We start from the raw sequence: 18,027 nt of genomic DNA, 5'->3' as shown, positions 1-18,027 counted from the left end.
TACTGAGGAGATAAGGAAGTGCAAAAGTGTTAGTCTCATTCAGGCCTTAAATAAAGTAGATGAGTAAAGTTAACATTGAGAGGAATCCCTTTGTATCTGTGTAGGAAAAACACTGACTGGAGTAGTAAAATCCAGTCATATAATAATGGCTAGACAACTTTGGAAATTGCCAAGTGCTATTTAAATTTAAGCTTTGGTCACTCATCTGAACGATCCTTATCAAATAGAGGTGTACCAAATAAGCTCTTCTTGATTATAAAATAAAACTAGCCCCCTAATACCAGGTTCTTCTTCTCCTTACCTGAGTAAAATACATGTTTTACAGATAAAGACATGGAAGTTCTAAAAGGTTAACTGATCTTTCTGAGGCTACAACAGCTAGTGAATGGTCAAGGACAGCAGTGAATCCACCACTTTGAATCTACCAGAATGTATTCCTTCCTGTTCCCGGTAGCATCTCCTCCTCTCCCAAGTCTCCATGGACCTCCCTGCTTTCACTGTTCTGTTACTTCTCCATTATCTGTAACTGGTATTTTTTTAAGTCAAAGTGTAACAGATGTACAATATTATGTAAATCTCAGATGTACAACATAGTGATTCAAAATTTTTATGGATGATACTCCATTTGTAATGTTTATAAAATATTATATTCCCTGTGATACGTAATTTCCTGACAGCTTATTTATGTTATACCCAGTGGTTTGTATTAATACCTCTTAATCCCCTCCTCCTATCTTGCCCCTCCACTAATTAGCATTTACTAGGCTGATTATGACCAGAAAACTTAAAAAAAAAATACCATAAACACTCTAATTGTTTTTTGGTAGGACCATTTTTCCTGTTGATAAGGGTGAATTTGAATTTTCTTCTAGTATCCCACTGTATTAGATCAGTATGTTTAAGTTATGTATTGGTTACATTTCCATTTCATTCAGGCCTTAAAGTAGATGAGTAAAGTTAACATTGAGAGGAATCCCTTTATATCATCACTCAATACATTCTTTTATATTTTTTATAACCCTTACCTTGCAGTCCTCAAACCAGTTGACAGAATCCACAAATCTTTGTTCAGATTTTTAAAGTACTTCACTACGAGGTATTTTCACTCAACACTGTAAAGGCATGTCACTCCATGAAACCTAATTCTGGTTGGAGTCTTATCCAGAAATTTTTCTTGCAACAAGATACTCAACTGAATTTAAGACATTAACAAAATGACTTTGTATTTCATCAGAAATGCCTTTTTCCCTTCTCAGGGTGTCACATTTCCAGCCATGCATGCCATGTGGTCTTCATGGGCTCCCCCTCTTGAAAGAAGCAAGCTTCTGAGTATTTCATATGCAGGTGAGATAACCATCTTTATAAAGATCGTTGCTACAGTTTGTTATCTACACATCAACCTTGGGGGAAAGGTATACACCAGAGTCATGCAATGTCAAGTGTTTCCTTTGGGGAAAAATAAAGTTTTGAGGATACAACTTTGTTATTAATGGTTTTCCTTGGCTCACTAGCATATAGCAATGTGGCATAATTGACTGTTGTCCTTTTCTCCATCTGCCATCCTTTATTTCAAACCATGTTGCCTTTTCAGATGTTGGTATAGAGAATGCTTTAACAGAACAAAATCCCCCAAAAGCTGGAAAATTGAATATTTGTGTCCTTAAATTGTGATTTCTGGTTTGATCATCTCATAAACATGTCATGACTTTCAATCCCTCCCTTCAGACACCTTTTTTTCCCCCTATGCATTATTTTCTATCATTTTGATCTATAGGTAAGATAGCATGAGCTTTATATGTGAATTATAATTCCTCCAGCTCACATACTGAATGAAAACTTTTTGACCTGACCACTTTTAAATACAGTGGTTGAGAAAGACCTCTCTTGCAGTGGCTTTTAAGCTAAAATCTGAAGAATGAGATGAACCAGTCATGCAAAGAGCAAAAAAGGAGAGTATTCCAGCCAATCAGAACAACATGTACAAGGACTGACAGGCAGGAAGTAACATAGTTTCAAAGCAATGAGAAGCACTGCTGCTGCTAAATAGCTTCAGTCAGTGCAGTCCAGTCTGTGTGACCCCATAGAGGGCAGCCCACCAGGCTCCCCGCCCCTGGGATTCTCCAGGCAAGAACACTGGAGTGGGTTGCCATTTCCTTCTCCAATGCATGAAAGTGAAAAGTGAAAGGGAAGTCGCTCAGTCGTGTCCGACTCTTAGCGACCCCATGGACTGCAGCCTACCAGGCTCCTCAGTCCATCGGATTTTCTAGCAAGAGTACTGGAGTGGGTTGGGCTTAGAGAAATAGACAAGAGCCAGATTACATCAAGGCCTACAGGTCACAGGGTTTTTCTTCTCCAAAATGGGGAAATATTTTACATGAGAGATACGATCTCATGTACATCTTAAGAAGGTTCCTTTTTTTTTTTTTTAAGAAGATTCTTACAGCTGTGTGGAGATCGATGTAAGAAATCTGATAAGAAGTTCAAGAAGAGGCACTATCTGTGGTTCTCCTTTGCCTATTAAATAAAATCTGGGCTCAGATGAGGGGTCAAGAGTCTTTGTGGTCATTATCCCTTCATTTTAGCCAGCCTAGCCCCTGGCACATAGTGCCTGGCAGGGAGCAGATATTCAACAACTGTTCAGCCCGTTTCTCTAGCCTTCCTTTTCCTTTCCTTCACCCAGATGAAGTTCCCAATCCCACTTGCCGCTTTTCTTCTTTCATTCCTTACTCACCCTGTTCACCTCTGCCTCTATACCTTCTTTCTTACAGGACCAGATCTTGCTCATCTTTTCAAAGTCCCACCACTGCCTTTTAACATCTTTTCCTGACCTCTAGTGGTCAGAGGTTATCTGTCCTACCTTTGAACTTCCATGTTGCTCTGTGACACTCAGCACTTTCTAACATATAATAATTGTTTATATTTACTCACTCTATAAGACTAAAACTTGAGACCAGAAACAATGTCTGATTATTTTAGCTTACACTGTACCTACTAAGATGGCTTCTGTTTGGTGGTTAAAATAAGTTTTCGTACTTATTTATCTGATACAAATGTGTGTAATGTGTTTAGAGCAAATTAGATTACTGAAAGCTTTGTTCATTTTCCATCAGATGTGCTGCAGTACGTTATGTTTAGAGATCATCTTGAGCCTTTCCCCCAAACACGTGGCTTTCTAACACATTTACTAGTAATGTGGCATTTACTAGCTCATATTATAATAGGTCTTCCGTTGATTGATGCCTTCTAATTCAGCAATAGCTATATAATCATAACTAATGTAACTATATATTAATGTATCCATTTTACATATTATGAGTTTTCTGGTAAATGATCCCTTAAGAGAATGGATTATTTATATTTACATGTGACTAACTCAACTCCTCTGGCTTCCCTGGTGGCTCAGTGGTAGGGAACCTGCCTGCCAGTGTAGGAATGGCGTTCTATCCCTGGGTCAGGAAGATCCTCTGGAGAAGGAAATGGTAACCCACTTTATTCTTGCCTGGGAAATCCAACGGACAGAGAAGCCTACATGGCGGGCTACAGTCCATGGGGTCACAAAAGAGTCGATATAACTTAGTGACTAAACAACGACAACCTCAACTCCTATGAGATTTTTTTAAATTCATGTATTTATTGCTGCACTGGGTCTTCACTGCTGCACGTGGGCTTTCTCTGGTTACCATGAGTGGGGGCTGCTTTGGAGTTGCAGTGCACAGGCCTCTCCCTGTGCTGGCTTCTCTTGTTGCAGAGCACAGAGGCCCACGGTCCTCAGTACTTGCCGCTTGTGTACTCAGTAGTTGTGGTGCCTGGGCTTAGTTGCTCTGCATCATGTGGAATCTTCTAGGGCCAAAGATCAAACCAGTGACCCCCTTCATCTGCAGGCGAATTCTTAACCACTAGACCACCAGGGAAGCCCCACCTATGGCAGCTGATTGCTCTTTTCCTCATAATCTATTATCCATCTTCTTAAGCAGTAAACCTGTCCCCTGTTCATTCATTTTTCTCCAAAGTTTACAAAGTTTTGTTGTTGTTCCAGGAGCACAACTTGGGACAGTAGTTTCTCTGCCTCTTTCTGGAGTAATTTGCTACTATATGAATTGGACTTATGTCTTCTATTTCTTCGGTAAGTTTATTCAAAATGTAACCTAAATTATGATGTGAGAGGTCTGAAATGTAATAGAGGTTTAATAACTGGTTAAAATATGTATATGCCAACTCACTGAAGTAACCATTTCCTAAACCGCAAAGCCCTGAAACACTTACTGATAACCTGTTTTTCAAGTTCATGTGGTTAAAATGATCTGGCTAAGCTGTGACTTGCTGTTAATGTTGGAATATTTGTTCAATAGAAAGTGCTGTTGAATCCAGGACTTAAATGCTACACTTACTACAAAAATTGCTATGTCATTTATTATAAAAGTGTGAATTTTGAAAATATTTCTTCTCAAGCAAAGTAGGATACTTTCACTTGGTAGTTTTCATCTTTTTTGTTTGTTTGTTTAGCCCCAGGGCCTTTCATTCTTCAATCTCAATAGGAGGATGATACACGTTTTTAATAAAGTAGATTCCACCTAAACATTTACTCAGGAAATATGTCTGCAATCAAAACAAATAAACAAAAGCAGATACCTGTGGAAATAATAGATTGTAGACATTTTGTTTTTTAAAGGTTTTGTCTGGTAGATCCTGTTAGGCAGTCATGTGGTCAAAAGTTGTTCGCTTTAGGTGCAAAATTACCATTATAAAATAAATAAGACTAGGTTTGTAAAGTATTGCACAGTGATATTGTAGTGCATATTTGAAAGTTGCCAAAAGAATAGATCTTAAAAGTTCTCATAACAAAAAAAAAAGATTTGTGTGGTGACAATGCTAGACATACTGTGGTGAAGTTTATAATTACATAATTTTTTTAAAGACATAAGTAAATTGCTGCATTGGTACATTCTGACTTCATTTAACTATTTTCTATTTTAAGGCCTTGTTGGAATCATCTGGTTTATTTTATGGATCTGCTTAGTTAGTGATACACCAGAAACTCACAAGACAATCACCCCCTATGAAAAGGAGTATATTCTTTCATCATTAAAAAATCAGGTATGAACTTTGGCGTATTTCAAAAATAATTTCAGAAACTTTTTTTTTCAGGTTTAAGGTACCAACTTTTTATTGAATATTTCTGTTGTGCACACTCTAGGCAAATTAATATACAAAGTACTGTTTTGCCCAAGATATTTTAGTTCTTTCTAGTTCAAATCTATGAAAAATTACTTTTCATTTTACATCTTCTAGAGTAATGATTTGCAAGTGACTCTCTTTGTCTTTCTTCTTAGTAGAAAATAAGATGTGTTATCTACAAAAGGAATCTTACAGCTACATTCTAAATGTTTGTTGTTAGGAAACGAGTGTGTTTTTATCTGTATTTTAAATGAGTGTGATTTAACAAGGACAGCACATTTGCTATACTATATAATTTGCTCCTCTAGAATAGACCTTTAGAAAAAATTTATATGCACTAAAGTAAGATTTGCTTCACTTAATTGAGCACAATAGCAAATCAGAAATCAAATCTGTCATAATTTAATACAGTAAATTCTCAAGCCCTGGGGATAAAATATTTGTCTTTTAGTGAGAATAAAAGAAGAACCTGAAAACATTAGGAAAAATTAAAATACACAGTCTTTTCTTTAGCATTATTAATGGCTTCATAGTCACTTTATTGGTTTAAAGAACATGAGATATTTCATATAAAACTTTTATTCCCCATCAAGGTATTATTATTGATATTTTCAATTCCCCATCCCCTGCCAAGCTGGTACAATTGTTCTTTTATTCTGTTCTATTTACAGTCATAAGAGTGAGTGATTTGTTGTTGTTGTTGTTATTACAGTTGATTTACAGTGTTATGTTTCAGGTGTAGAGCAGAATGATTCAGTTTTATATATATTCTTTTAGATTTTATTGTAGGTTACTACAAGATATTGAATACAGTTCCCTGTGCCATACAGCAGGTCCTTGTTGGTCATCTATTTTCTTCCTTAATTTTTTTAATTGAGGGATAATGGCTTTACAGTACTTTGTGGTTTTCTGTCATACATCAACAAGAACCAGCCATAGGTACACCCATGTCCCTTCCCACCCAAACCTCCCTCCCATCTCCCACCCCATCCCACCTTTCTAGGTTGTCACAGAGCCCCTGTTTGAGTTCCCTGAGTCATACAGCAAATTCCCACTGGCTATCTATTTTACATGCTGCTGCTGCTAAGTCGCTTCAGTCGTGTCCGACTCAGTGCGACCCCATAGACGGCAGCCCATCAGGCTCTCCCGTCCCTGGGACTCTCCAGGCAAGAGTACTGGAGTGGGGTGCCATTGCCTTTTCCAATGTATGAAAGTGAAAAGTGAAAGTGAAGTTGCTCAGTCGTATCCAACTCTTAGCAACCCCATGGACTGTAGCCTACCAGGCTCCTCTATCCATGGGATTTTCCAGGCAAGAGTACTGGAGTGGGGTGCCATTGCCTTCTCCAATGTATGAAAGTGAAAAGTGAAAGTGAAGTTGCTCAGTCGTATCCAACTCTTAGCAACCCCATGGACTGCAGCCCACCAGGCTCCTCTATCCATGGGATTTTCCAGGCAAGAGTACTGGAGTGGGGTGCCATTGCCTTCTCCCATCTGGTGTTGTAAATTTCTACGTTTCTCTCCATACATCTCACCTTCTCCCTCCTTGCCTCCCCTTGTGTCCATGGGTCTGTTCTCTGTGTGTGTTTCTCCATTGCTGTCCTGAAAATAAATTCATCAGTACCATCTTTTTAGATTCCATATATATGCATCAGTATATGATATTTATATTTCTTTTTCTTCCTTACTTCACTCTGTATAATAGGCTCTAGGTTCATCCACATTAGAACTGACTCTAATGTGTTCCTTTTTATGGCTGAGTAGTATTCCATTGTATGTATGTACCACAGCTTCTTTATCCATTCATCTATCAATGGACATCTAGGTTATTTCCATGTACTAGCTATTGTAAATAGTGCTGCAGTGAACATTGGGGTACACGTGTCTGTTTCAATTTTGGTTTGCCCAGGGTATATGCCTAGTAGTGGAACTGCTAGGTCATATGGTGGTATTATTCCTAGTTTTTTAAGGAATCTCCGTACCATCTTCCACAGTGGCTGTAATCAATTTACATTGATTACAGACTTTTTGATGATGGCCATTCTGACTGGTGTGAGGTGGTATCTCATTGTAGTTTTGATTTGCATTTCTCTAATAATGAGCGATGTTGAGCATCTTTTCATGTGTTTGTTAGCCGCCTGTATGTCTTCTTTGGAGAAATGTCTGTTTAGGTCTTTTTCCAAGTTTTTGATTGGATTGTTTGTTTTTCTGGTATTGAGTTGTATGAGCTACTTGCATATTTTGGAAATTAATTCTTTGTCAGTTGTTTCCTTTGCTATTCTTTTCTCCAATTCTGAGGGTTGTCTTTTAACTTTGTTTGTAGTTTCCTTTGCTGTGCAAAAGCTTTTAAGTTTAATCAGGTCCCACTTGTTTATTTTTGTTTTTATTTCCATTACTCTAAGAGGTGGGTCATAGAAGATCTTGCTTTGATTTATGTCATCTAGTGTTCTGCTATGTTTTCCTCTAAGAGTTTTATAGTTTTTGATCTTACATTTAGGTCTTTAATCCATTTTGAGTTTATCTTTGTGTATGGTGTTAGGAAGTGTTCTAATTTCTGTTTTTGCACATAGCTCTCCAGTTTTCCTAGCACCACTTCTTAAAGAGGCTATCTTTGCCCTGTTGTATATTCTGCCTCCTTTGTCAAAAATAAGGTACCCATAGGTGCATGGGTTTATCTCTGGGTTCTCTACTTTGTTCCATGGGTCTATATTTCTGCTTTTGTTCCAGTACCATACTGTCTTGATGACTGTAGCTTTGTAGTATAGTCTGAAGTCACTAACCTTGATTCCTCCAGCTCCATTCTTCTTTCTCAAGACTGCTTTGGCTGTTCAGAGTCTTTTGTGTTTCCATATGAATTTTTAAATTTTTTGTTCTAGTTCTATGAAAAATGCCATTGGTAATTTGAAAGGGGTCGCATTGAATCTGTAGATTGCATTTGGTAGTATAGTCATTTTCACAATGTTGATTCTTCCTACCCAGAAACATGGAATATCTCTCCATCTGTTTATGTCACCTTTGATTTCTTTCATCAGTGTCCTGTAATTTTCCATATACACGTCTTTTGTCTCCTTAGGTAGTTTTATTCCTAGATATTTTATTCTTTTTGTTGCAGTGGTAAATGGGATTGATTCCTTAATTGCTCTTTCTGATTTTTCATTGGTGGTATATAGGAATGCAAGTGATTTCTGTGTATTGACCTTGTATCCTGCAACTTTGCTGAGTTTGCTGATTAGCTCTAGTGATTTTCTGATAGTTTCTTTTGGATTTTGTATGTGTAGTATCATGTCATCTGCAAACAGTGAGAGTTTTACTTATTTTCCAATCTGAATTCCTTTTATTTCTTTTTCTTCTCTAATTGCCATAGCTAAGACTTCCAAAACTATGTTGAATAATAGTGGTGAGAGTGGACACTCTTGTCTGAATTTAGAGGGAATGTTTTTACTTCTTCACCATTGAGAACAGTGTTTGCTGTGGGCTTAATCATATTTGGCCTTTACTATGTTGAGGTAGGTTCCTTCTATGCCCATTTTGTGAAGTGCTCTTATCATAAATGGGTGCTCAATTTTGTCAAAGGCTTTTCCTGCATCTATTTAGATGATCATACGGTTTTTATCTTTCAACTTCTTAATATGTTGTATCACACTGATTTGTGTATATTGAAGAATCTTTGCATTCCTGGGATAAACCCAACTTGATCATGGTGTATGAGCTTTTTAATGTGTTGTTGAATTCTATTTGCTAGAGTTTTGTTGAGGATTTTTGCATCTATGTTCATCAGTGATATTGGCCTGTAATTTTCCTTTTTTGTGTTGTCTTTACCTGGTTTTGGTATCAGGGTGATTGTGGCCTCATAGAATGAGTTTAGAAGTGTTCCTTCCTCTGCAATTTTTTGGAAGATTTTCAGAAAAGTAAGCATTAGCTCTTCTCTAAATGTTTGATAGAATTCTGTGATACCATCTGGCCCTGGGCTTTTGTTTTGGGGGAGATTTTTGATCCCAGTTTCGATTTCAGTGTTTGTACTTTGCTTGTTCATAATTTCTGTTTCTTCCTGTTGAACTTTCCTAAGAATCTATTTCTTCTAGGTTTTCCATTTTATTAGCCTATAGTTGCTTATAATATTCTCTTATGGTCCTTTGTATTTCTGTGTTGTCTGTTGTAACCTTTCCTTTTTCATTTCTAATTTTGCTGATTTGATTTTTCTCCCTTTATTTCTTGATGAGTCTGGCTAGTGGTTGTCAATTTTGTTTATCTTCTCAAAGAACCAGCTTTTAGTTTTATTCACCTTTGCTATTGTTTCCTTCATTTCTTTTTCATTTATTTCTGCTCTGATCTTTATGATTTATTTCCTTCTGCTGACTTTTTTTGTTCTTTTTCCAGCTGCATTAGATGTAGAGTTAGGCTGTCTATTTGATGCTTTTCTTGTTTCTGCAGGTAGGATTATATTGCTATAAACCTCCTGCTTAGACCTGCTTTTGCTGAATCCGATAGGTTTTGGGTCATTGTGTTTTTGTTGTCATGTATTATTTAATCTCCATGAGTTTGTGTTTTTTGCAATTTTCCCCTGTAGTTGATATCTAGTCTTATAGAGTTGAGACTAGATATCAACTACAGAGAAAATTCTTCATACGATTTCAACTTTCTTAAATTTACTGAGGTTTGATTTGTGACCCAAGATGTGGTCTATTGGAGAATGTTCCATGTGCACTTGAGAAGAAAGTATCTTCTTCTGCATTTGGATGGAAAGTCCTGAAGATATCAATTAGGTCCACTTGGTCTAATGTTTCATTTAAGGTTTGTGTTTCCGTATTGATTCTCTGTTTTGATGATCTGTCCATTGGTGTAACTGGGGTGTTAAAGTCCCCTGCTATTATTGTGTTACTGTCTACTTCCCCTCTTATGCCTGTTAGTGTTTGCCTTATGTATTGTGGTGCTCCTGTGTTGAGTACATAAATATTTACAATTGTTATGTCTTCTTCTTGGATTGATCCCTTGATCATTATATAGTGTCCTTCTTTGTCTCTTATAATATTCTTTATTTGAAAATCTATTTTGCCTGAAATAAGGATTGCCACTCCAGATTTCTTTTGGTTTCCATTCACATGGAATATCTTTTTCCATCCTTTTACTTTCAGTCTGTATGTGCCTCTAGGTCTGAAGTCGGTCTCTTGTAGGTAGCATATATGTGTGTCTTGTTTTTGTATCCATTCAGTCAGTCTGTATCTTTTGGTAGGTGCATTTAATCCACAATACATATATTCCTATTGGCATTTTCTTGATTGTTTTGGGTTTGTTTTTGTAGGTCTTTCCTTTCTCTTGTGTTTACTGGCTGTATAAGTCCTTTTAGTATTTATTGCAAAGCTGGTTTGGTGATGCTAAATTCTCTTAACTTCTGCTTGTCTGTAAAGCTTTTGATTTCTCCATCAATTTAGAATGAGATCTTTGCCAGTTATGGTAATCTTGGTTGTAGATTTTTCTTTCAATACTTTAAATATATCCTGCCATTCCCTTCTGGCCTGCAGAGTTTCCACTGAAAGATCCACTGTTAATCATATGGGTTTTCCCTTGTATGTTACTTGTTCCTTTTCCCTTGCTGCTTTTAATATTCTTTCATTGTGTTTAATCTCTGTTAGCTTGATTAATATGTGTCTTGACGTGTTTCTCCTTGGGTTTATCCTCTGAGGGACTCTCTGCACTTCTTGGACTTGATTGACTATTTCCTTTCCCATGTTGGGGAAGTTTTCAATTATAATTTCTTCAAAAATTTTCTCGGTGCCTTTTTTTTTTCTTCTTTTGAAACCCCTATAACTCAAATGTTGGTGCATTTAATATGTCCCAAAGATCTCTGAGGCTATCCTCAATTCTCTTTATTCTTTTCCCTTTATTCTGCTCTTCCGCAGTTATTTCCACCATTCTATATTCCAGCTCACTTATCTGTTCCTCTGCCTCAGTTTTTCTGCTATTGGTTCCTTCTAGAGTATTTTTAATTTCTGTAATTGTGTTGCTCATCTCTGTTTACTTATTCTTTACTTCTTCTGTGTCCTTGGTGATTGTATTAACTGTGTTAAATGTTTCTTGCATTTTCTCCATTCTATTTTCAAGTCTTTGGAGCATCTTTACTATCATTATTCTGAATTCTATTTCAGGTAGATTGCTATTTCCTCTTTATTTATTTGGTCTTGTGAGTTTCTACTTTGTTCTTTCATTTGTGCTGTATTTCTCTGTCTTATCATCATTTTTTTTTTTCCTAACTTGCCCCACTTGATGTCTCCTTTTCTCAGGCCTTAGGGTTATAATCCTTATTCCTTTTGGTTTTTGCCCTTGGAGGGAAAGATTGGATGGGTGGTTTGTGTTGACTTCTTGTTAGGGGTGACTTGTGCCTGTGTTCTAGTGGGAGGAGATCAAGCAGGTAATTACAGAAATAATGGGACATAAACACACACTTGCACACATACAGTATTCTAAAGAAAAGAGCACAGGAGATTGACTTGGTGAACAAGGAAAACCGAAAGTGATATCAACTAATTAAAAAGCAGAGCTAGTGAACGCTCAATCTGGAAAACTGAGCACAATCAGAGTGCCAACTGGGGAATATAGCAAAGAGAGCTCAACAATTTAACTTACTTGGTGAGAAAAGAAAGAGTGAAAGAAAAAAAGGAGAATAGAAAAAGGGGGGAAAAAGAGGAGAAGGGAAGGAAAAGAGAAAAAGAGGGGATGGAAAAGAGGGTAAAAAAAAAGAGAGAAAAGAAAAAATAGAAAAGCAAAGATAAATAGATGTATTTGGGAAAGATCTCTATATGGTCAGGAATAGCTGTAGTCAGTATAGAACGATAGGCAAAGAAGTTAAATATGTAAAAAACAAAATTTAAAAACTCATTCAAAAAAAAAGGTGAAAAAGAAAAAAAATCTTAAAAATGAATTATTTTTTTTAACAAGAAAAACAAAGAGGAAAACTCCACAGCACTGCAAAAGGATAATGTGAAGGTGAGACTATGTAGGGGGAGTAAGCAGGGTGATTTATAAGAAAAAATGAAAAAAAAAAAAAGGTTCTCAAGGTCGTACTTCTTCTTGGTTGTGGAGTCTGCCCCGTGGATGGGGTCGGGTAGTGTCCTGTGATGTTTTCCTGGTTGGGGGAGCTTGTGCCTGTGTTCTGGTTGATGGAGCTGGATCTCATCTCTCTGAAGGGCGGTGCAGTGTCCAGTAGTCTCTATGGGTCCAGTATGTGTTTGGGCAGTCCTTCTGGCCCTGGCAGTGTTACACACATCTATTTCCACAGCTGCTTCAAAGTGGCCCTCTCAGCATATCTCCACTGTCGCCAACCCCCGACTTGTCTCCGGGATCATTGCTATGCTTCTGTTCTCCTGTCCCGCCCTACACTGCTGGCCGAAGCTAGCTGGGCAGGGGTTTGTGTGGATTTTTTCTTGGCTCCCCAACTGTGCCCTCTGTGTCGTGGAGACTTCTGTGGGCTTCCCTCAGCCCCCGGAACTCACCCCCTGTGTTGTGGGCTTGTGTACACTTGTGTCAGCTTCATGGTCCCAACCTCTGCATCACAGGGCTTGAGTGCGCTTGTCTCAGCTCCCCATGTCCAGCCTCTGCATCGCGGGGCTTCTGTGCACTTGTCTCGGCTCCCTGTGCCTGGCCTTTGCGTCACGGGCTTACGTGCGCTTGACTCAGCTCCCCAGGCCCGGCCTCTGTGTCGCAGGGCTTGTGTGTGCTTGTCTGAGTCCCCTGGGCCCATCCTCTGCATCGCGGGGCTTGTGGGCACTTGTCTCAGCTCCGGGTGCTCGGCCTCTGTCTCATGGGGCTTGTGTGCACTTGTCTGGGCTCCCCAGGCTCACCCTTGGCATTGCGGGGCTTGTGTGTGCTTGTCTGTGCTCCCCGGGCTCACCCTCAGCATTGCGGGGCTTGTGTGTGCTTGTCTGTGCTCCCCAGGCTCACCCTCAGCATCGCGGGGCTTGTGTGTGCTTGTCTGGGCTCCCTGGGGTCACTCTCGGCATTGCGGGGCTTGTATGTGCTTGTCTCAGCTCACTGGGCCCACCCTTTATATCACAGGGTTCAATTTTTATATGTAGCAAACCAGGTAATAATTAAACATTTACTCATTCACTTTTCTTTTTAACTTTTTATAATTTGCTACAAAGGTCTCTGTAAGCTGCTGAATTTTAAGAAATATGGCATCCCTTGGTCTTTGCCAAAAGTTAACAGAAATTTAGAAGGTACCACCAATGTAATAAAGTTACTTAGAGATCTCCGTGTTCTCTGAGATATTAATTAAATGAATACCCATTTTCCCCCCACTGAGGAACAGATTAAAAGAGTTAATGCATTGTAAATGGATCTTGCCACATAAAACATAATGTGTCTTATATATACAGTAGAATATTACTTGGACATAAGAATGAAATGTTGCCATTTGCAACAACATGGATGGATCTGGACGGTATTTTGCTTTAGTGAAATAAGTCAGATTGAAAAAGACAAATACTGTGTCTTTTCATTTATATGTGGAATCTGAAAAATAAAACAAGTGAACAAATATTAAACAGAAACAGGCTCATGGATACAGAGAACCAACTAGTGGATAGAGAGGGAGAAGGGGGGGGGGGTCAGGCAAGGTAGTTGAAGGGCATTAAGACGTACAAACTACTAGGTATAAAATAAGTAACAAGGATGTACTTACTGTGCAGCACGGGGAACATAAGTCAACATTGTGTAATAGCTTTGTATTGAACTTTGAATTATTCTTTTGTACACAAGGAACTAATATAATATTGTAAGTCAATTATGCTTCCATTTTTTAAAAACACTTGGTATGTTTTCTCAGCATTGATTATTAATAACTTGCTACTTCTAAAATTTCATTTTTACCATTATCCTCACTGACTTATGAAACTTTTTAGTTTATTTAGATTTTTTTTTTAAGAGAGTTTCAAAGGTGCCTAAATCTGTCCATTATCCAAACCTAAGGTTAATCTGTTTTTCCATATGCTTCCGAAATTGAAATATTCAGAAGCAAGAGGAATTAAGAGAATTAGGTTTCCTAGAACTTCAAACCGGAGAAGGCAATGGCACCCCACTCCAGTACTTTTGCCTGGAAAATCCCATGGACGGAGGAGCCTGGTAGGCTGCAATCCATGGGGTCTCGAAGAGTCGGACACGACTGACCGACTTCCCTTTCACTTTTCACTTTCCTGCATTGGAGAAGGAAATGGCAACCCACTCCAGTGTTCTTGCCTGGAGAATCCCAAGGACGGCGGAGCCTGGTGGGCTGCCGTCTGTGGGGTCCCACAGAGTCGGACACGACTGAAGTGACTTAGCAGCAGTAGCAGCAGCAGAACTTCAAATGGCATTCTTAAACCAGATGACATTGTAGTTGAAAATGTCATAAAATACTTTGTTACATGAAGCTCCACTTTTAATCCTGGATCCAATAAATGTTTGGGGTCTGCTGTACTTCATTCATTCCTTAAACATTTTTTGAGCGCTTACTATGTCCTAGGTTCTTTGTCAGGTGTGTGTGTGCTTAGCTGCTCAGTCGACCCCTGGACTGTAGCCTGCCAGACTCCTCTGTCAATGTGATTCTCCAGGCAAAAATACTGGAGTGGGCAGCCATCCCCTTCTCTAGGGGATCTTCCTGACCCAGGGTTCAAACCCAGGTCTCCTGCTTTGCAGGCAGATTCTTTACCATCTTAGCCAATAAGGAAGCCCCTCTTTGTAAGGTACTGAGGACCAAAAAATTGATAATCAGAGAGAAGAAATGAACAAGACATGGTTCCTGTGGGACCTATGATATCCAGAGGGAGACAGTCGTGAATGGACAGAACTTCAGGCCGACACTGCTGTCTACAGGTTACTTAGTACATCTTTGATACAGAGAAGGCAGGAGTCCTCAGCCAGCCTGGAGATGATACTCTCCTGCCAAGGACTGTCAGCAACATACCTGTAGTGTTGAACAAAGGGATTTCTTTCTTTCTTTTTTTTTTTTTTTAATATGGAGCATTACATGAATTTGCATGTCATCCTTGCATAGGGCCCATGCTAATCTTCTCTGTATTGTTCCACTTTTAGTGTATGTCCTGCCAAAGGGAGCATGGGATTTCTTGCTTTGTGGCAATGCAGAAGAAACCACACCATGAGGAACCAAAGGGCATCTCAGTGAGAGCTGAAGGCAGCTTGCTACAGTTTAGACTTGTGTTACTTGACTGTGAGGAAGGTTTAAAGAATCACTGTTTTGCTCCAGAATTGGTGCTGTGAGAAGGCAGTAGCGGTTCTGTGGTTGAGGATCTTAATTTTTATCTAGGTGGGGCTGAGGCTATAATTGGCAGGGAAGCAGCAGTCACATTAGCCAGGAGAGAGTTTTGCTCTTCTGTGTGGTTCATACATTCTTGTTTTCATCTGTGCTCAGAGGTGATCAAGGTGTTGTCCATCTGTCTCATTCCATCGTGTTTTTTTTGAGATTTTATTTGACTGTGTTGTGCCTTCATGGCTGCAGGCTTTCTCTAGTTGTGGTGAGCAGGGACTGCTCTTCATTGCAGTGCATGAGCTTCTCGTTGCGGTGGCTTCTCTTGTTGCAGAGCATGGGCTCTAGAGTGCTGGCTCAGCAGTTGTGCACATGTGCTTAGTTCCCCACAGCATGTGGAATCTTCCCACACCAGGCGTCACAGTCAGTGGGAGCGTGCTGTGGCCCAACTGTTAGAAGCAGACCATCTCAGGTGAGAGCAGTCAGAGGCTGCGTGTTTCTTTCTTACTGGTAAAAGCTTCATCTGAGCAATCTTGAAAGAGAAGTTGGCGTGAACTAGGCACATTGGGAAAGGGAGAGATGTGTGGGTATCCCCGGGCAAGGATGTGGTATAAGCAGATTCTGAGGAAAGAGAGTGATACTCGCCAGGAATCAGGTCTTGCTGCAGGTAAAAGGCAAAGGCAGAGAGTGGCAGAAGAAGCCTGATCATGGAGAATCCTGTGTGTCCCACTGAGGAGCTTAGACTTTACTCTTTAGGCACTGGGATGCTGTGAACTGTTGTAAGCTTGATGCTGTTAAAGTGCTGCACTCAGTATGCCAGCACATTTGGAAAACTCAGCAGTGGCCACAGGACTGGAAAAGGTCAGTTTTCATTCCAGTCCCAAAGAAGAGCAATGCCAAAGAACGTCCAAACTACCGCTCAGTTGCACTCATTTCACATGCCTTTTGACTGTGTGGATCACAACAAACATGAAAGATTCTTCAAGAAATGGGAATACCAGACCACCTGCCTGCCTCCTGAGAAATCTGTATGCAGGTCAAGAAGCAACAGTTAGAACCAGACATGGAACAGCAGACTGATTCCAAATTGAGAAAGGAGTACGTCAAGACTGTATATTGTCACCCTGCTTATTTAACTTATATGCAGAGTACATCATGCAAAATGCCGGGCTGGATGAACCACAAGCTGGAATCAAGATTGCCAGGAGAAATATCAATAATCTCAGTTATGCAGATGTCACCACCATTATGGCAGAAAGCAAAGAAGATGAAAGTGAAACAGGAGAGTGAAAAAGCTGGCTTAAAGCTCAACATTCAAAAAACGAAGATCACGGCATCCGGTCCCATCCCTTCGTGGCAAATACATGGGGAAACAGTGGTTTGATCCCTGGTCTGGGAAGATCCCACATTCCAGGGAGCAACTGAGCCCATGCGCCACAACTACAGCGCAGCAACTGCTAGAGCCCGCGTGCCCGGAGCCTGTACTCCTCAAGAGAAGCCACCTCAATGAGAGGCCCGCACATTGCAACCAGAGAGCAGCCCAGCTCAGCGCAGCTGGAGAAAGCCCATGTGCAGCAACGAAGACCCACCATGGCCAGAAAATAATGTAAATAAATAAATCTTTAAAAAAATATTGGAGCGATTGCCATTCCCTTCTCCAGGGGATCTTCCTGACGCAGGGATCAAACACAAGTCTGCTGCATAGCAGGCAGATTCTTTACCATCTGAGCCACCAAGGAAGCCCTATTACAAAATAGTGATTCACGATTTTTAAAGGTTATGCTGCATTTATACTTGTTATAAAATATTGGCTGTATTCCCCATGTTGTATAATACATCCTCGTAGCTTATTTTATACCTAATTGTTTGTACCTCTTTACCCACTCCCCTGTGTTGCCCCTCCCACTGTCCCTCTCCCTATTGGTAGCCATTAGTTTTTCCTCTGTATCTGTAAGTCAGCTTCTTTTTTGTTATCTTCACTAATTTGTTGTATTTTTTAGATTCCATAAATAAGTAATACCTTGTGTTTCTCTGTCTGACTTATTTCACTTAGCATAATGCCCCCCAAGTCCGTCCATGTTGCTGCAAATGGCAACATTTTGTTCTTTTTTTATAACTTAGTACTATTCCATTGTGTATATACCATATCTTCTTTATCCATTCATCTGTTGATTGCTACTTAGGTTGCTTCAATTTCTTGGCAATTGTAAATAATGCTGCTATAAACATTAGGATGCCTGTATCTTTTCCAATTAGAGGTTTTTGTTTTTTGTCTTTGTTTTTTTCAGGTAGGTACCCAGGAGTGGGATTGCTAGGTCATTTGGTACTTCCCAGTTCAGTTCAGTTCAGTTCAGTCAACTCTGCGACCCTACGGACTGCATCATGCCAGGCTTCCCTGTCCATCACCAACTCCTGGAGCTTGCTAAAACTCATGTCCATCTAATTAGTGATGCCATTGAACCATCTCATCCTCTGTCGCCCCCTTCTCCTCATCTTTCACCTTCATCAAGAAGTTCTTTAGTTCTTCTTCACTTTCTGCCATAAGGGTGGTGTCATCTGCGTATCTGAGGTTATTGATGTTTCTCCTGGCAATCTTGATTTCAGCTTGTGCTTCATCC

At 39.6% G+C, this 18,027-nt stretch overlaps 1 protein-coding gene and 1 non-coding gene across 10 annotated transcripts in view; one reads left to right on the top strand and one right to left on the bottom strand.

Annotated features, from left to right (window-relative positions):
• Nucleotides 1-18,027, top strand: part of SLC17A5 (solute carrier family 17 member 5) — a 75,446-nt gene that overhangs the window by 16,787 nt on the left and 40,632 nt on the right. For all 9 annotated transcript variants that reach the window (XM_061427216.1, XM_061427217.1, XM_061427215.1 and 6 more), the window contains 3 exons: nucleotides 1,257-1,344; nucleotides 4,037-4,123; nucleotides 4,976-5,094. In XM_061427216.1, the coding sequence (XP_061283200.1) occupies nucleotides 1,257-1,344; nucleotides 4,037-4,123; nucleotides 4,976-5,094 (294 nt within the window). The remainder of the gene's footprint in view (nucleotides 1-1,256; nucleotides 1,345-4,036; nucleotides 4,124-4,975; nucleotides 5,095-18,027) is intronic.
• On the bottom strand, nucleotides 15,155-15,258 carry LOC133254547 (U6 spliceosomal RNA). Its single transcript, XR_009738717.1, has one exon. It is a non-coding gene; the product is annotated as a U6 spliceosomal RNA (small nuclear RNA).

Source organism: Bos javanicus, chromosome 9, assembly GCF_032452875.1.
Source record: "Bos javanicus breed banteng chromosome 9, ARS-OSU_banteng_1.0, whole genome shotgun sequence".
Taxonomy (NCBI): domain Eukaryota; kingdom Metazoa; phylum Chordata; class Mammalia; order Artiodactyla; family Bovidae; genus Bos; species Bos javanicus.
Note: the sequence above shows the minus strand (reverse complement) of the source record. Positions and strands in the feature narration are given on the sequence as shown.